General features: G+C 38.5%; 2 protein-coding genes and 1 long non-coding RNA gene across 4 annotated transcripts in view; 1 reads left to right on the forward strand and 2 right to left on the reverse strand.

The window, feature by feature from the left end:
* The window catches only part of Snmp1 (sensory neuron membrane protein-1), a 32,286-nt gene extending 19,695 nt beyond the window's left edge, over positions 1 to 12,591 (forward strand). For both annotated transcript variants that reach the window (XM_028176309.2, XM_089734878.1), the window contains 5 exons: positions 1,410 to 1,621; positions 2,434 to 2,719; positions 3,253 to 3,378; positions 6,480 to 6,621; positions 7,215 to 12,591. In XM_028176309.2, the coding sequence (XP_028032110.2) occupies positions 1,410 to 1,621; positions 2,434 to 2,719; positions 3,253 to 3,378; positions 6,480 to 6,621; positions 7,215 to 7,336 (888 nt within the window). In that variant the 3' untranslated portion in view covers positions 7,337 to 12,591. The remainder of the gene's footprint in view (positions 1 to 1,409; positions 1,622 to 2,433; positions 2,720 to 3,252; positions 3,379 to 6,479; positions 6,622 to 7,214) is intronic.
* The window catches only part of LOC149500941 (uncharacterized), a 236,014-nt gene that overhangs the window by 38,248 nt on the left and 179,378 nt on the right, over positions 1 to 18,388 (reverse strand). The gene's annotated exons all lie outside the window — the stretch shown is intronic.
* Ugt50B3 (UDP-glycosyltransferase family 50 member B3) overlaps positions 10,269 to 18,388 on the reverse strand; it is a 59,572-nt gene continuing 51,452 nt past the window's right edge. Inside the window, exons 4-7 of the mRNA XM_028176155.2 lie at positions 16,598 to 16,781; positions 15,302 to 15,799; positions 14,483 to 14,711; positions 10,269 to 13,435 (exon numbers count right to left, since the gene is read on the reverse strand). Coding sequence (XP_028031956.2) covers positions 12,873 to 13,435; positions 14,483 to 14,711; positions 15,302 to 15,799; positions 16,598 to 16,781 — 1,474 coding nt within the window. The 3' untranslated portion in view covers positions 10,269 to 12,872. The remainder of the gene's footprint in view (positions 13,436 to 14,482; positions 14,712 to 15,301; positions 15,800 to 16,597; positions 16,782 to 18,388) is intronic.

Genomic DNA, 18,388 nt, shown 5'->3' on the forward strand with positions numbered 1-18,388 from the left:
AGCGCATAGAAGAGTCGTCGTGGCCTAAAGGATAAGACGTCCGGTGCATTCGTTGTTGCGATGCACCGGTGTTCGAATCCCGCAGGCAGGTACCAATTTTTCTAATGAAATACGTACTTAACAAATTTTAATGTTCACGATTGACTTCCACGGTGAAGGAATAACATCGTGTAATAAAAGTCAAAAACCCGCAAAATTATAATTTGCGTAATCACTGGTGGTAGGACCTCTTGTGAGTCCGCACGGGTAGGTACCACCGCCCTGCCTATTTCTGCCGTGAAGCAGTAATGCGTTTCGGTTTGAAGGGTGGGGTAGCCGCTGTAACTATACTGAGACCTTAGAACTTATATCTCAAGATGGGTGGCGCATTTACGTTGTAGATGTCTATGGGCTCCAGAAACCACTTAACACCAGGTGGGCTGTGAGCTCGTCCACCCATCTAAGCAATAAAAAAAAAAGATCGCCAACAAATAAATATACATTGATTTTTATAGATTTATGACTGCACGGTTTCCAGTAGTGGGATATCAACGAAAATAGGTTAAAACAAATATTTTATGGTACAATTCGCTTCCTTAATCTTGTCATAACTAATAAGCCTTACCGAGCCACATGGTTCAGATTCGATCATGTCTAATAACAGTTATGATACCTATTATTTTGAAATTCGTGGTCCCCTTACCCATAAAGAAATCTTACTTTTAATCCTTTTTGATGCAGAACGTATATTCGAAATTTTTTAACCCATAATTGGATGTGACAGTAATCGTTTGGAACCTCTGGGTCTGCGGAGGAACTTCGCTTCTCTCTGTATTTTGTACCGTATGTTCCACGGGGAGTACTCCGAGGAATCGTTTGAGATGATTCCATCATCTCGTTTTTGCCATCGCACCGCCCGCCACCGGAGTAGAGTTCATCCATACTACCTGGAGCCACTGCGTTCATCCACAGTGCGTTTCTAGAGATCTTTTTTGCCATGTACCATCCGGCTTTGGAATGAGCTCCCCTCTACGGTGTTTCCCGAGCGCTATGACTTGCCCTTCTTCAAACGAGGTTTGTGGACTTAACGGCAGGCAGCGGCTTGGCTCTGCCCCTAGCATTGCTGAAGTCCACGGGCGATGGTAACCACTCACCATCAGGTGGACCGATTGCTCGTCTGCCAATAAGACCAATAAAAAATTAAATAAATAATAATAATACGCTGTTACATAGCCGGCTAGATCAGTGGTCGGCAACTCGCAGCTCTTTGACTAATCAGCTACGGCTCTTCCGCGAAAGATTTAATTCAGCAACGGAATATTACTTATTATCTTAAAACTGGCTCATTGAATATATTTCAATTTTCTGTTATCTATAATTGGTTCTTATGGTTGACAAGGTTACTAGACTCGTCCTAAAACTTCTTTCAGCGTAACAATTCGGTGGACCCTCACGTTGTGACAGTCAAACGTGGAGTCCAAAACGTTATGGACGTCGGTCGAGTCGTGGCGATAGACGGGAAAACCAAAATGAACGTTTGGAGGGACTCTTGTAACGAGTACCAAGGAACTGATGGCACCGTTTTCCCGCCATTCCTGACGCACAAAGATCGCCTGCAGTCATTTTCCGGGGATTTATGCAGGTTTAATTTGAAATTCACTTCACTAGTTCGTTTTAGTTTAGTTTCCTTTTAGCCTCTCTTAGTTACGTAGCGCGTAAGAGACGTTTCGTATGAAAATTCAATCTTACTGCTCCATTGGATTATACAAGGCCCCGAAACTGCGATACTATAAGACTTTTTTTTGTATTGAAACTAGCGACATCTTGTAGCGGATGCCCCTAAACGTATATATTGTTAAAGTCAAGGCATTTAATTGTTGTATAAATAAACACAGAAAATTAATTAAAAAATTAATGATACAAGTCTTTATTTGTTAAAGACAAATTGATTAAATTTTATCAATTTGTGGTTTCTGAAAATTTACAAAATCCTTCATTAAGAATAAAATATAGGATAGGTAATATGTTACTGCCATCTACAGAAGCAATGAGAAATTAATCGAAGCGAAGCCATCTAGTGACCGACGCCCGTAAACATTTTTGTTGAGTGCTTGAGTTGCTTATCTATAACTAATTTATGTATATTAGCTATGGGCTTATAGACCGTAATATACACTGTTCTGTTTCTTTATTCTTAGTATTTTGATAGTGAAAAGAAACAGGTAGACTGTATATTTGATCAGTTATTTTAATAATAAAAGGAGAATATAACAATTGAATGGAATAAACATATTTGTATTGACCTTTCGTGGCGTTTTCCATTACCCTGTAGAATACAATGTTCCCATTTTACGAAGAAGTACTCATCTGATAATATAAAATGACCCTCTGTTTACGCCAACAGAATATTAGAATAAATATATAATACATGATTGAAATAGTATATTTTTTTAGGTCATTCAAACCGTGGTTTCAAAAAAAGACATCGTACAATGGGATTAAGACGAATCGCTATGTCGCCAACATTGGTGATTTTGCCAACGACCCAGAATTACAGTGCTACTGTGACAGCCCTGACAAATGCCCCCCAAAAGGCCTGATGGACTTGTACAAGTGCATCAAAGCTCCAATGTTTGTCTCCATGCCTCATTACTTGGAGGGAGACCCGGAACTGTTGCAGAACGTGAAAGGATTGAATCCTAATGCTAAGGAGCACGGAATCGAAATCGATTTTGAACCGGTAAATATTTAATGTAAACAAATTACATTCGCTTACGTTTTCGTAATTCGAAGTCACAAGTAAATAAACCATTTACTTTTGATGCTGTTGTGGAGTCCTTATTTGTATTCTTTATCAGCAAAATGTTACGTTATAAGCATAAATCTGGTTATTCGTGATTCAAGTTTTTCCAATCGAACATCGTAAATTGTAATTGGATGTATTTATTATTATTATTATTTTATTGTCGTTGTAGGCAGACGAGCATACGGCCCACCTGATGGTGAGTGGTTACCGTCGCCCATGGACTTCAGCAATGCCAGAGGCAGAGCCAAGCCGCTGCCTACTGTTTACATTATCAATGCAACCATCAGAAGATAAATTTTTTTGAATGGTTAATACTCCGAGTCAATACAAAATTGATTTTTATAAAGACTAATAATAGTAAATATTTCCTGATACTGGCAAATTATGTGAGCAAAAAAAAAACTTTTTTTTTTTATAATATAAAATTTATTTTAATTTCCTACTCTATTGCTTTCCTATGGTTTTAGATCAGTGGTACGCCGATGGTTGCTAAGCAACGCATTCAGTTCAACATACAGCTGCTGAAATCAGAAAAAATGGAATTACTCAAAGATCTTTCTGGAACTATTGCTCCTTTATTCTGGATTGAAGAAGTACGATTTATTCTAATCTATATCATAATGTTTTAAAGTAAAGACGTGAAATAGAACATCAATTGTGTTCTTTATAACAACTCTCCTGCTCTATAAACAAGGAAGTATCAATATATTACGACAGAAATATCAAAATGGTAGTCTAGGCTACTGGTGTGCTGGAATCATGGTCCAGACGGCTGGCTGATCCTGCGGCTGGTCGTAGGACCGTCGAGGCGATTCGCCCGGTCCTTGTGGATTGGGTGAATCGTGACAGAGGACGCCTTACTTTCCGGCTCACGCAGGTGCTCACTGGGCATGGTTGTTTCGGTGAGTTCCTGCACCGGATCACAGCCGAGCCGACGGCAGAGTGCCACCATTGTGGTTGCGACTTGGACACGGCAGAGCATACGCTCGTCGCCTGCCCCGCATGAGAGGGGAGGCGCCGTGTCCTCGTCGCAAAAATAGGAACCGACTTGTCGTTGCCGGGTGTTGTGGCATCGATGCTCGGCGACGACGAGTCATGGAAGGCGATGCTCGACTTCTGCGAGTGCACCATCTCGCAAAAGGAGGCGGCGGGGCGCGTGAGAGACGCACAATCCCGCCGCCGTCGAGCGGGGGCCAGGGAGGCGGATCTCGCCCAAGCCCTGGCCCTCTAAGTGTTTCGGGTCCCCCTCACATGTCGGTCTGGGGACCGGCGAAGGGGGCTTAAGAAGACGACGTGCAAGCTGCTCTGCACGCGTTTTACGCAAGAGCATCCGGGTGATGGAAGGCCGGTTATCCACGACCCACGCTGGTTCTGGCCCAGCGGGGTATTCCGTAGGGTAACCCACTCTAACCGGCGCCATCTAGGCGGGCTTCGGACAGTCTGCCGACCGAGAGGGCTGGTGGTCTTGGCGCCGACGACCACCAGTCCGGCGTCCCGAGGGGGAGGGTGACGGGAGAGATGTGCTCCGCACTAAACGCTTCACTTTCCCCCCTTTGCCTTGTCATGAGTTCTGTCTCATGTGAGGTTTGGACGTTGGTTGTTGAGCGACAGGAGGTTTTAGTCAGTTCGACTCTGACATACCCCGCCCAGTATCCCCAGAAAAGGGCGGAAGTCCGGCGATTACCTCCTGAACAAAAAAAAAAAAGGCTACTGGTGTTACGAACTCTTGAGAGTCCGCACGGGTAGGACCACTGCCCTGCCTATTTCTGCCGTGAGTGAAGCAGTAATGCTTTTCAAGGGCGGGACAACCCTTGTAACATTTAGAAGAAGTATCTGTTAATAAAAGGTTTTCATAAACAGCATTGGTTACGTCGCATTATCATTTTCATTCTCTAGAATTGCCAATTTGTGAAATATGTGGTATACTCCATTATTTTACGATTAATTCGAATGCTTTACCACGAATACCACGAAGCCGCGACGATGACCGTACAAATCCAGGATTGCCAGTCTAGACCTATCAAGCTGCATCGGGGTGTCCGACAGGGAGATGTTATATCTCCGAAACTGTTCACCGCTGCACTTGAAGATGTCTTCAAGACGCTGGACTGGAAAACATGTGGAATCAACGTCAACGGAGAGTACATGTCACACCTTCGATTTGCCGATGACATAGTCTTAATGTCGGAATCGCTGGAGGACCTCAGTCGTATGCTCAACGATCTCAATGCTGCTTCCCGATGCGTGGGACTGCGGATGAACCTTGACAAGACGAAAGTCATGTTCAATGATAAAATGGTCCCGGGCCAAGTTACCATCTCGAATGCAGTCATTGAAGAGGTAAAAGACTTTGTCTACCTCGGTCAGGCTATCCAGCTTGGCCGGGGTAACTTCAATACAGAGATTGAGAGACGCATACGACTGGGTTGGTCGGCATTTGGGAAATTCCGTGCAATCCTCACCTCGCAAATTCCTCAATGCCTGAAGACAAAAGTCTTTAACCAGTGCATTCTCCCCGCTATGACCTACGGCGCGGAAACCTGGACAGTGACGGCAGGGCTGGCCCATAAGTTAAGAGTCGCACAGCGGGCGATGGAGAGAGCTATGCTAGGTATTTCTCCAAGGGACAAAATCCGGAACGAAGAAATTCGACGGAGAACCATAGTCGACGACATAGCTCTCAAAGCTAGAAGGCTGAAGTGGCAATGGGCCGGTCACATCTGTCGAGCCAGCGACGCCAGGTGGGGGAGGAAAGTCCTCGAATGGAGGCCACGGATGGGGACAAGGAGCGTGGGGCGTCCTCCAACCAGGTGGACTGACGACTTAGTGCGCACGGCGGGAAGTCGTTGGATGCGGAAGGCGGAGGACCGCATTATGTGGAAGGCATTGGGGAAGGCCTATGTCCAGCAGTGGGCAGATAAAGGCTGATGATGATGATGATGATGACCACGAATCTTAGATTTTAGGGGTTAGTCGGATCAGTTTCTTTGTTAGCACTCGTTCCGATACCCACATATAGAAGATTCTAGTTTAGGGTCTTTTAACTTGGAACTGGTCTGAAGTTATCGTGCCCTAACGGATAAGACGTCCGGTGCATTCGTGTTGAGTGATGCGTCGGTGTTCGAATCTCAGGCGGGTACCAATTTTTCTAATGAAATACGTTACTAAACAAATGTTCACGATTGACTTTACGGTGAAGGAATAACATCGTATAATAAAAATGAAACCCGCAAAATTATAATTTGCGTAATTACTGGTGGGAGGACCTCTTGTGAGTCCGCGCGGGTAGGTACCACCACCCTGCCTATTTCTGCCGTGAAGCAGTAATGCGTTTCGGTTTGAAGGGTGGAGCAGCCGTTGTAACTAAACTTGAGACCTTAGAACTTATATCTCAAGGTGGGTGGCGCATTTACGTTGTGGATGTCCATGGGCTCCAGTAACCACTTAACACCAGGTGGGCTGTGAGCTCGTGTACCCATCTAAACAATAAAAAAAAAACATTTTATTTCTGTTTGTGATTCGAATCTAGAAAGTAATGGAAATGAAACCAAAAACACAACAAATACTATATTTACTTTATATATCTACTTTTATAGGTTTAGTCTGCGAGGGAATGGCATAGAATAGTTCTCAAGATTTCATTTGTACGGCGCGTAAAATTTTATTACCTATAATAAAAAAAATTATGTTCCAGGGTTTGTCATTGAACAAGACATTCGTGAAAATGCTTAAAAGTCAGCTGTTTATACCGAAGCGTGTTGTCTCCGTGGTTTGCTGGTGTATGATATCTTTTGGCTCTCTTGGGGTCATAGCCGCAATGATATTCCATTTCAAAGGTATTGGGAGGTACTTAGCAAGTGCCTTATAGTTAACAAACTTCTATCTTCTTCTTCTATATATATAAAAATGAATTGCTGTACGTTAATCTCGCTAAAACTCGAGAACGGCAGGACCGATTTGGCTAATTTTGGTCTTGAATTATTTGTGGAAGTCCAGAGAACGTTCAAGAGGTAGATAAATATGAAAATGCCCGGAATTAAATAAAAATAACAATTTTGTTTTTCCTTTGATGTGTCCCCCGTCGGACAGATTCCTTTTGTTTGTTTTAAGTTTATTTTATACAAAAGTTTAGGTCTTTTATTTATCGACTGAGGCACTACGAAGTCTGCCGGGTCAGCTAGTACTAAATATATTTTTCTACAACTACGCCACTACAAAATTATAGGATCGTTTTAACTTTAAAACAGTCTCTATATGTACAAATTATCATATTCTTAATACCAAAATTTCTTCACTGTTTATATTATTTAACATATTCTAGATGCGAAATTGTGAAATACTTATCTTCTGTTCATCAATGCTAATAACATAATTTTTCATTATCAGATTTTAACTATTTTTCGTTGAAATATTATTGTCTAACCATCAGGTGATATAATGCACTTGGCTGTGGCAGGGGACAACTCAGTTTCCAAAATAAAACCTGAAAACGAAGAAAATAAAGAAGTAGGCGTTATGGGCCAGAATCAAGAACCAGCCAAAGTGATGTAATGGATGATAAGGCGATTCTTTGGCATATTTCTGCCTTGGAGTCGTCGGTACCATATCATATACAACGGACTGTGGACGCAAGTTTTTAGATTGATTATCAACCGACGTAGACTTTAGTGATGGTTTTAACTAACAACATTTTAGTTTTTAGAAGGCATCAGCTTTGATTAGCTTAGATTAGAAAATTATCATAATCTAAAATAGGTTCTAAAATTATTATTATATTCTAATTCGTAAGCTGTATTCTGTAGGGTAAGAGTAATAAGCTTAAAATTTATCATCACCCGTATTTTCTCTTATGATTTAACTCAAAGTGTGAGGATCATAACATTATAGTCAAGTTAATGGTAGCGCTCCTCATCTCAAAATTAATAAGTTGAAAAACAACCTTAATAATATTTCAAAAAAAACTTATATTGTATAATATCAATATCAATCAATAGTATAATATCAATAGGCTATGTATATACCTATAAGATAAGATAGTGTATTAGTATAGTATTAGTGTATAGCTGTGGTATTAGTATATTAGATAGTGATAGCGATTATTCTATGTGTAGTCTCGTTAGAACTTGGAATTACTTTATTATTTAGTTTTGTAGCAATAGATGTTTGTGTAATAAATAATGTAACGAAATTTTAGATTACATCTATATTATGTCTAGAGCATTCTTAGCACTACGAGCACTACACGTAAACAATTTTATATCAGATCAAGCAATTGAACAGTGCCGTTAATTAATAAATTAAATTAACTAGAGGTCCCGCAGTAGTCGAAATTCGACTATAATTAACTGGAATTGTAAGTTTGTACACTATTATAATTGTATTTTATGCCTTCTATAATCACAAATTTCGCCAAGACTACACTATAAAAAATATTAACAAAGACAAACTAAAAAAAATATTCACTGTTGTTGCATGATTTAGTTATGGCTACATAAACTCTTTTAAATCTATAAACAGCTGTAAATCTTGGGCGAACGCTTCACTTTCATAATAATCACATATTTAAATGTCCTCTCATCACTCAGTATACGCTGTGATATTATTAATGTAGTTTTCTCAAAACAAGAACGTAATTAAACTTGTTCGAAGAAAATGTAGGCACTATATTTTTTTTTTTTTTTATTTTTTTTTTTTTTATTGCTAATATGGGTGGACGAGCTCACAGCCCACCTGGTGTTAAGTGGTTATCTACAATGTAAATGCGCCACCCACTTTGAGATATAAGTTCTAAGGTCTCAGTATAGTTACAACGGCTACCCCACCCTTCAAACCGAAACGCATTACTGCTTCACGGCAGAAATAGGCGGAGTGGTGGTACCTACCCGTGCGGACTCACAAGTTGTTTTACTAAAAATAAATTTTACAAGCAAATTATCGAGGGATTTTAAATATGAATAGTTATATTTGGAAAACTGCTTAGCAATAAGTAATCATTTATCAACATCTTTACTTTTCATAGTACGGTTTTATTACACGGGTAGGTAGATCCTTCCTTTTGTATGTTGGTAAATAATATTCAGGTCAAAAGAACTTATTTTAAAATATAATATTTACTTCGATTTTGCAAGTCGCACGCATAATCAAATCTACTTTTCTATAAAAGTTTAAACTAATTTAATCTTTTAATTTAAACTTTAATTTAATTTTTCATTGAATCTTTCTATATACTATATCATACATACATAATATATCATTAAATTTCTTTTCAATAATTATCAACGAAATGAAACTTAAAATTGTAGAAACATTTTTTATAGAAAAATAGACGGTAGTTAGCACATTATTCAAATGTTCACTAAAAACACTCTAGTCGTCCGCGACAACCGTGATGTATTCGAAATATTGGAAATAATATAATGACAATGATATTAAATAATAAAAGTAATAAATAAAAATGACCTGTATATAGTAGCAGTGGCCTTCCCTATTTTTCACTTTACTCTGTAATTCATAACGGACTTTGTATGGCGGAAACGCGAGGGGTGAAGTTGTATGATTTGTTTTATTTTGTCTATTTGGTGTTTCTTCAGGTTTAAATGTGTAATAACGGTGGTTTATTAACTATTTAGTATCTGTGAAAGTGCACAAATGTAGGAAAATGAAACAAAGCCGCTGGACGTAACTTCTCGGGATCCTGTAAAAAGTCCACGGAAAAAATCTCAGTAAATGATCAACATTTTACTGAGATTATATATGTAAGCCCACATCGTCTCATCTCATTTCATTTAATTTCATCCCAGTTGATTGATGTCTCAAATTAATCATCTTCATTTCATTTCACTCCATGTTATGATTTTTCATAAAAATAAGAACATAAATTAAAATGAAACATGACTAAAGAATAAAGGTCCTAGTTACCAGGTCATAAAATCCCTTAAAAAAAAAGTAATTCATAACCCCTACTTAGGTTAGACCATGTTGCGGGCTGGCTCAATCGGGTCTCAGAGTCCTTTCTATTTCTGCCGCGATACAATTTTATTGTGCATTCCGCTAAGATATCCGATACTGATGGTAGGACCTCTTGTGAGTCCGCGCAGGTAGATACCACCACCCTGCCTATTTCTGCCGTGAAGCAGTAATGCGTTTCGGTTTGAAGGGTAGGACAGCCGTTGTAACTATACTGAGATCTTAGAAAACTTTCATTATAATTTATAGACTATAAAATATTATTATTATTTTTAGGCAACAAACCATAGTACAATCTAAGCAGCATAATATTAAAAGGTAGAAAATTAAAAAACAGATGCTTAGTTTATTGGAATACGATTTTAATAGTCTTATAATAATATAATAATATAATTTAATAACACCTTCATATTTAATATCACTTTATTAAAATATCATGTTATAAATTAGCACGCGCCGAAATTTTTTACTGTTAACTAAATGTTTTAGGGAAATGAAATAAAAAAAAAACAAATTAAATGATCATATTGTTTTATTTACACTATTTAAGTATCTTATCTTATATTTTTATATTAGGAAGCTATTTCTTTAAAGCGTGTAACTAATGTTATCTCACAATTTACTACGATTCACTTTCATCGAACTCTACCGTCCCAAACCACTCTACCATCTCTACCACTCTACGTTTTAAATGTGAATCGAGCAAGACGGCATAAATATAATAATAATCACCGTAATGCTTCAATTTAAATATCTCCCTGATTCGTCTCTCAGGCAGAAACTAAAGATCTTAATAATATTATAACAATTTCTCAAATAAAATAATTCAAACAGACAAAACCATCATGTTTAAAAATCGATTAATGATTTATCAATTAAAGAAATAAATCACAATTACGTTATTCATCTTAAGCTATTGGTAACATTGTTGGTAACTCATTGAACTACAACTGTAGGTACTTAAAAAAATAAAACAAAATCGTGTAAATAAGATCTTAAAAGAACACTTTACCATCTTCCTTCCTATTCAAATAACCTATATCAATATTTACATCCGCCATACACGTATTTTAAAGTATCTGTGAAGAGCTCGGGCATTTGTTACGCACACAATCACGTTTAGAGGAAAATTTCAGAGTCTGGTCTCTTATATTAGTCCTAGCGCACTCAATATATATCGTCACCCATAGACACTACCCACTGAGTTACTCGCTGGATCTTCTCAGTGGTTCACGATTCCGATCCGGTGGTAGATTTTTTATTATTTTTTATTGCTTGGATGGGTAGACAAGCTCACAGCTCACCTGGTGCTAAGTGGTTACTGGAGCCTACAGACATCTACAACGTAAATGCGCCACCCACCTTGAGATATAAGTTCTAAGGTCTCAGTATAGATTCAACACTACTCTTTCTAGGGCTAGTATCAGGAAACTCTCTCAGGTTGAGCCCCGTGAGCTCACCTGGCACTCTATGGCTGGTCAAAGCGTAGCTGAAGTCTTAGGCTACCAGAGGATCGGTAGGGAAAAAAATATCGTCATAAAGTATATATAAAAGTGAACCGGTTACTTCGGTGTGCTAAAGAGCCTATTTGTATTCCCTAGCAAACTCAACTGGTATGCGAATCTTCGACCAGATCCATTGATATGTTATTTGCTGAAATTCGCATAAGCCTATGAGTTGAATTTTAATAAACTTACTTTCACTCTATTTTATTTATAACAACACAGATATTATTTATATTGAAATAAAGTGTACGTATTTAATTAGCTCTTATTTAATGAGCTTTGTGTGTTTAGGTTAAACCTATTAATAGGTCATTTCGCATGAAGAGATTATTCAAAATCTACTGGAACTGCCTAATTTGGAATACAGCCTAAATTCGTTATTTATAAATTAAGTTATTTATAGACACGGTGAATTTATTATTAATGAAATAACTGTGATTTTAGTAAATATTGCACATAGCCATTTCTGTTATTTAAAAATGATTGTTTGTATGATAGAGGTGGAACGGTGTCCTTATTGGCACTTCAGAGAAGATTTTTGTCGTGGTCTCATAAACGTGAGAAGGCGCAGGAGGGATCTATATATTAATACGTGAAGCAAAAACTTTGTATACTTTTTTACGAAAATTGCGCGGACGGAGGATTATGAAATTTTCCACACTTATAGAGAATACAGAGAAGAAGTGCACAATGCTAATATTTTTTTCAAATAATGCATAACAGATACCTTAAATCAATAAAGAAAACATTACACACACTACATACCATGTATTTGACGCACACACGCATGCATACTGTTTATTGTCAAACTTTTGTTCTTGACGTCTGTTGTCAAATTGAGAATAGATTAAATATTGTTTGTCTTTGTGGTCTTTATTAATATTTTTATAGTGTAGCCTTGGCAAAATTTGTGATTATAGAAGTATAAAATACAATAGTGTACAAACTTACAATTCCAATTAATTATAGTCGAATTTCGACTACTGCGGGACCTCTAGTTTTAATAAATGTGTAACGTGTGTAGCCAAGTATCTTAATATAATAATAATTAGAAGTAACCTTGCTCTAATATGTCTCATATTATATGAGGCACTATGTCACGATTAATCAAGATACTGTTTCTAAATTAACTGATTTGACCGTTTAGAAATTAACTAGAAAATGTATGAAAAATTCATTCTAGAATTCTTCTAGCCACTCATGTAAAGCTTTCCTTCTTTAAGAACGGTTAGCTGGTAGAAAACTCAATTGTTGAGTTAAGCTCGCCATTTTTATATCTTATCGCAATTACTGGAATATTAACTGTGTGTACAATAAAGAATAAAGAAAAAATAATTCACCGATTCATTATCTTTCGAATACGTGGAAATATATTGAAACTACTTGACTACATATAAATAGTATTTCGTGTTTGCTTTTCACACGTTTCTCTAACAGCAAAATTAAAATATACACTCACAATCAACACTCAATTTTGGTTTTGAATAAAAATAACAAAACAATTAACAATTTTCGTTCGAACGTAAAAAGGGCAGTCTTTTTTAAAACATAGATATTATGTACATACAATCACAATCTCAAATATATATACAAATAAATCATACAAATATCACAACTCACAATTTTTTTTTCTGCTCCATCAAAGAATTGCCAATCAGTACCGTCGAATTATCGAATAACATTTTCATTTGTCGGTTCTGTATGAAAACCGCGAGCCTTTGGAAACTGGATCTTATCGCGAAGGAAATAAGAGCGTAGAAGGCTAAAGTGGACATCACAAATAGCATTGCCACATCTAACAAGTAATATTGGATGAAGCTGAGGTCCTTTGCGGGAGATTGAAGATGATAGGCCCCTTTATGCCTTATGACGTATTCTGTCCAGTACACGGCCCTATCCAAAGGGCTCTCCTTCTGGTCTCGAAGCAAATTCTGTCGATATTTAACTTCCCTCCTATATTTTGGGTTATTTATAACCTCTTGGATGGCTTCGTGCAGTTTGTCAGAAGTCAAATGTTGGAACTCTAGTTTTTTAGCGTAGCCGTCGACTTCTGCTTTCGCGGCGTTGGCATCGTGGTCGCAGAAGACGGGTATGGTGACGATGGGTACGCCGTGGTAGACCGTTTCGAACATGCTCAATAGACCACCGTGGGTGATGAAGGCCTTTATCTTTGGATGGCCTGTGGTATATTAAAGTTTTACTGTTATTAATGCTTGTCTTTTGACGTTCAACAAGTATGTACTTTCATTTATGTTTTTTTTTTTTATTGCTTAGATGGATGGACGAGCTCACAGCCCACCTGGTGTTAAGTAGTTACTGGAGCCCATAGACATATGCAATGTAAATGCGCCACCCACCTCGAGATATAAGTTCTAAGATCTCAGTATAGTTACAACGGCTACCCCACCCTTCGAACCGAAACGCATTACTGCTTCACGGTGGAAATAGGCGGGGTGGTGGTACCTACCCGTGCGGACTCCCAAGAGGTCCCACCACCAGTGAAAAATGTTGAATAAATTATGTTGAATAAAACTATTTTTTGATTTGTATTTGATTTGATTTGTCTAATGATCGAAATTGTACCAGACTAGACGTCTTTAGTAGGTTTAGGGCGTGTTGTGAGTCCGCACGGGTGGGTACCACTACCCCGCCTATTTCTGCCGTGAAGCAGTCATGCGTTTCGGTTTGAGGGGCAGGGCAGCTGTTATTCTGTTAAAAGTGAGACCTTACAACTCATGTCTCAAAGTGGGTGGCAGTGTTTACGTTGTTACTGTCTATGGGATTCAATAATCACCTACCTACCACCAGATCGGCCGTGGGCTCCTCCACTCATCTAAGCAAAAAAAAAGTAGATTAATTTTATGTAATACACTTCTAAGGTTTGTTACTGAAGTCTTGAGAAAGAAAACACTTTTTCCATAGTTTGGTCAATACGCACTGAATCAAAAAAAAAAAAAAAGAAAATTGCTTGACAAACAGAGAATAAAATATTAAAACAATTGCTTTGTCTTAATTTTTTAAGCTGACTTTCATATTAGTCACACTAGAGTACGTCAATGTTTCCTAAACTAAAAAATAGGTAGAACAGCATCAAACTAACAACAATTACCATTGAGATCTATGACTCAGAAATGAAGATTCAAAGAGGAAAGAATTGTCCAATGACATTGACATGCACAAGCGTGTCCTATGACAAAGAGGAAGATTTGTGAATAAACTAACTTACCAAGTAAATCTTGCTGTGGTGACCATTTCAGAAGCTTCACATTCGATGGTATATCGGTCATATTTTGTACCGCGTCTTGTTTCCATAGAACCCTTTGTGGTAGTCTTCCTAGAGCATTAATGAGCATCCGATGAGCTGTTAAAGGCATTTTCGATGTCTTCACGGAAGATCCCATGGAGACATACACAAAACCGGTGTCGCCTGCACCGGAAATCCATTCCTCTATTTCCTATAGAAACAATATTCATTTTACTACACTACATTTTACTGGTGGTAGGGCGGTTTGTGAGTCCGCACGGGTAGGTAACACCGCTCTGCCTATTTCTACCGTGAAGCAGTAATATGTTTCGGTCCTCCTTCGGTTAGACCTCACGTCACAAGGTAGGTGGTGGCATTTACGTCGTAGATGTCTATGGGCTCCAGCAATCACTTAACATCAGGTGGGCCGTAAATTTGCCCAACCACCTAATAAAGCCACCACCCACCTAATAAAGCACATTGAGATTAAAATGTATTTTTCTTTGGTTAACAGATTCAAAAGACAGTCCTAAGAAAACTGTTCTGCCCTTCAAATTGAAATAATGGAAACACTGCTATATCCATGAGCTTATATACACCCTAACAGCAACACTTAGCATATGGTTTAGGATATAACTAGATAGTTTGGAATTAATTACTTAATATATCTAAAGCCCAGAGTCGCCTAGATGACCTTTCTAGATGACAGACTGTTTTCACCAAAATCTTCCAAATTAAGTACCCCTATATAAATATGATGATGAAAATTTTATTAGCCATATAAATTAAGTAAAAACTTACTGGATCCAATCTCTTTGGTTCGATGCAATGTATACAGGCAATCTCAGCCACATTCGGCAAATAAGGCCTCGGATACGACACAGTATAATGCGCGTTCTGAAGTATAAAGCTGACGTTCTTGGACATATCGTACACATGTGGCATCTGGCTACCGAAATGTCTTCTTAAGACCCCTTGAAGTATGGTCATGCTCACACCGTGGAGCGCCATCGCACCGATTTGCCACGCGGAGTTAATTGCTCTTTCAATGATTCCCATGTTATCCGTGAAAGCTCTTCCAAAGAATGGTGTGACGGAGAATGGTGCTGGGTTTCCGGCATTACTCAAAGGCATCGAATAGAAGCCGACCGTGTTAATGTACATGAAAGGCACTTTCATTTTGTATGTGATCCCCAGCGCGCACTCAGGGTACGTTCCGTCGATGATGATGAGATCGTAAGTTCTTCCTGATTGCAGGAAAGACCGCATCTCGTAGTCTTTGAGTAGCGCGTCACATGCCTGAAGAAAATGTGTGGTGGACCTTTAATAGTTATACCTCTGGACTTTAATTTTAATAGTTTAAATGCAATTAGTTGATTTTAGCAAGCGTATTTCCTTGGCATTTGCTCGTCAGCATGAAACATACATAATACAACACTACAGTCTGTCTGTTGTCAGTCTACAGTGTGAAAAAGTCATCGTGCATTTCTGTTAAAAGTTAAGATTATGGACCTACTCTTGTATTATTCAACATTGTTTGTCAAATATAATATATATGTCAAATATATATATAGGTATGGTAACTTGGAAACAAATTGTCCAGAGTCCCTCTATTCTTTTTGTCTCGAGGGATTATTCTAGATTCACCGAACTAGTGGATGTGCTCACGGGGCTGAAACCGAGAGTGTTGCTAACACTGGCCCCAGCAAGAGCAGTGCTTCGCAGTATCTACCACCGAATCGGAAACGAGACCTACTGAGAAGATCCGACGATAATCTCAGTGGGCTGTGTCTGTGGGTTAATTTACTCGTCGAGCCCTTCGTCGCGAGCGACGGGTTCGGCGAGGACGGTGACGGGTGCTTGTGTTGCCTAAAAGCACCGTTAATGGATCGGGAGGATCCGTTATGACGTGCTTAGGGCGACGTCGACTGTTTACGATTCCACCAGATCGAGTATGGTTGGGCTATAAGCCCAATAAACAAAAAAAGGAAGCTTACATAAAATCATAATATTCGTCTGAGACATTTAAATCTTGAAACGATGTCAGGGATTTGTTCTTAGTAACCTTTTTATTTATCCTTAAATCGAAATACCGACCTCATATCCATAGCGAAGTATATCAAAAGCTGGCAAAGGCTCCTCTCCTCTCATTCTAGCACCAACAAGGTCCCAGGACATGTAGCTTTTAACGTATGATACCAGACCTTCTGGAGCTATTTCTTCTAAGCCAGCGATGTGGAAATCAGGTAGAAACGCGCTTATGAAAGTAATATTGTGTCCTCTGCAATTTGAAACGTTTAATTATTAGTTTGTGTTTTGTGTTAGTTTTTCGATGCGTTTTGTTCCCACTTATCCAACTGCCTATGAACGATATTACAATGGTAAATGAATACTAGCGACCCGCCCTCGCTTCGCTTCGGAAACTGTAATTTATTATTGATTTTTCCACCATTTAATGGATGTTATTATACATATGAACCTTCCTCTTCAATCACTCTATCTATTAAAAACCGCATCAAAATCCGTTGCGTAGTTTTAAAGATTTAAGCATACATAGGGATATAGGGTCAGAGAAAGCGACTTTGTTTTATACTGTGTAGTGAAGAGACAGTTGTAAAATGATTTTATGGAAACTGCTTGGAAATGCTATGTAAATTGTTTCATTGATCTAAGTCGGGCAGCTTAACTCTCAGCCCACGGGATTAAATCTGAAGTTCAGATCACGCTGTAATAAATTCCATTACTCACCGCTCACTTCAAACTTGAGCACGTAAACAGAAATAGTAAACAACCTGATTTTATGTTAATTTGCATAATATCATAATATTCTAACTGTATTATTAATAATTTTATCGGTAGGCAGCTTTTTGGCTCTGCCCCTGGCATTACTGTAGTCCATGGGCGACGGTAACCACTCCGGTGGTCTGTACGTTTGTATGCCTGCAAGGGCAATAAAAAATACACAACCTTTTTTTTTATTGTTAAGATGAGTGGACAAACTCAAGGGCCACCTGTTGTTGAGTGCTTACCGGAGCCCATAGACATCTACAACGTAAACGCCGCTACCCACCTTAAGATATGAGTTCTAAGGTCTTACTTGTACAATGGCTGCCCCGCCTTTCAAATCGAAACGCATTACTGCTTCACGGCAGAAATAGGCAGGGTGGTGGTACCTGTGCAGACTCACAAGGTGTCCTACCACCACTAATTACGCAAATTATAATTTTGCGGCTTTGATTTTTATTACACAATGTTATTCCTTTACCGTGGAAGTCTATCGTGAACATTTGTTAAGTACATACGTATTTCATTAGAAACATTGGTACCCGCCTGCGGAATTCGAACACTGGTGCATCGCTGGATACGAATGCACCGGACGTCTTACCCCTTAGGCCACGACGATTATTATAATAATATGTTATCGATACAATTTCCAGAAATAAATATTACAACAGAATCAAAAATTATTTAAGTCCACATTGTAATTCATGATGAAAAATTCAAGTGTTCCTATTTGACGAGCAGGGCCGGTAGCAATCAAATATAAAAACGTAATGACCGTATAATGTTTCCACATGCGTCCGGAAACCTCTTTTACCTTCCAACCTTGGATAATACCCGCTTCTTATAAGGATAATTACTGGCGGCCATTTGCTCTACTTTTCGGTTGGTCACTACATAAATATAATTTTTTTTTGTCTGTTAATGACAGTGCTGTCTCTTTTATTTTGGTTTAATTTTTTTTAAATGTACCTATGGAAGACAAAAAATGAAGTGAATTACATTGTAAGCCTATTCGCGCTTGTATCACAATGCTTTCAGAGAAGCTCAGAGCTTTTAGTATTAAGTAGCAGTGTTAATAAACGCAGTGGTTTCAGGTTATTAGGA

Source organism: Bombyx mandarina, chromosome 18 (assembly GCF_030267445.1).
Source record: "Bombyx mandarina strain Sakado chromosome 18, ASM3026744v2".
Classification (NCBI taxonomy): domain Eukaryota; kingdom Metazoa; phylum Arthropoda; class Insecta; order Lepidoptera; family Bombycidae; genus Bombyx; species Bombyx mandarina.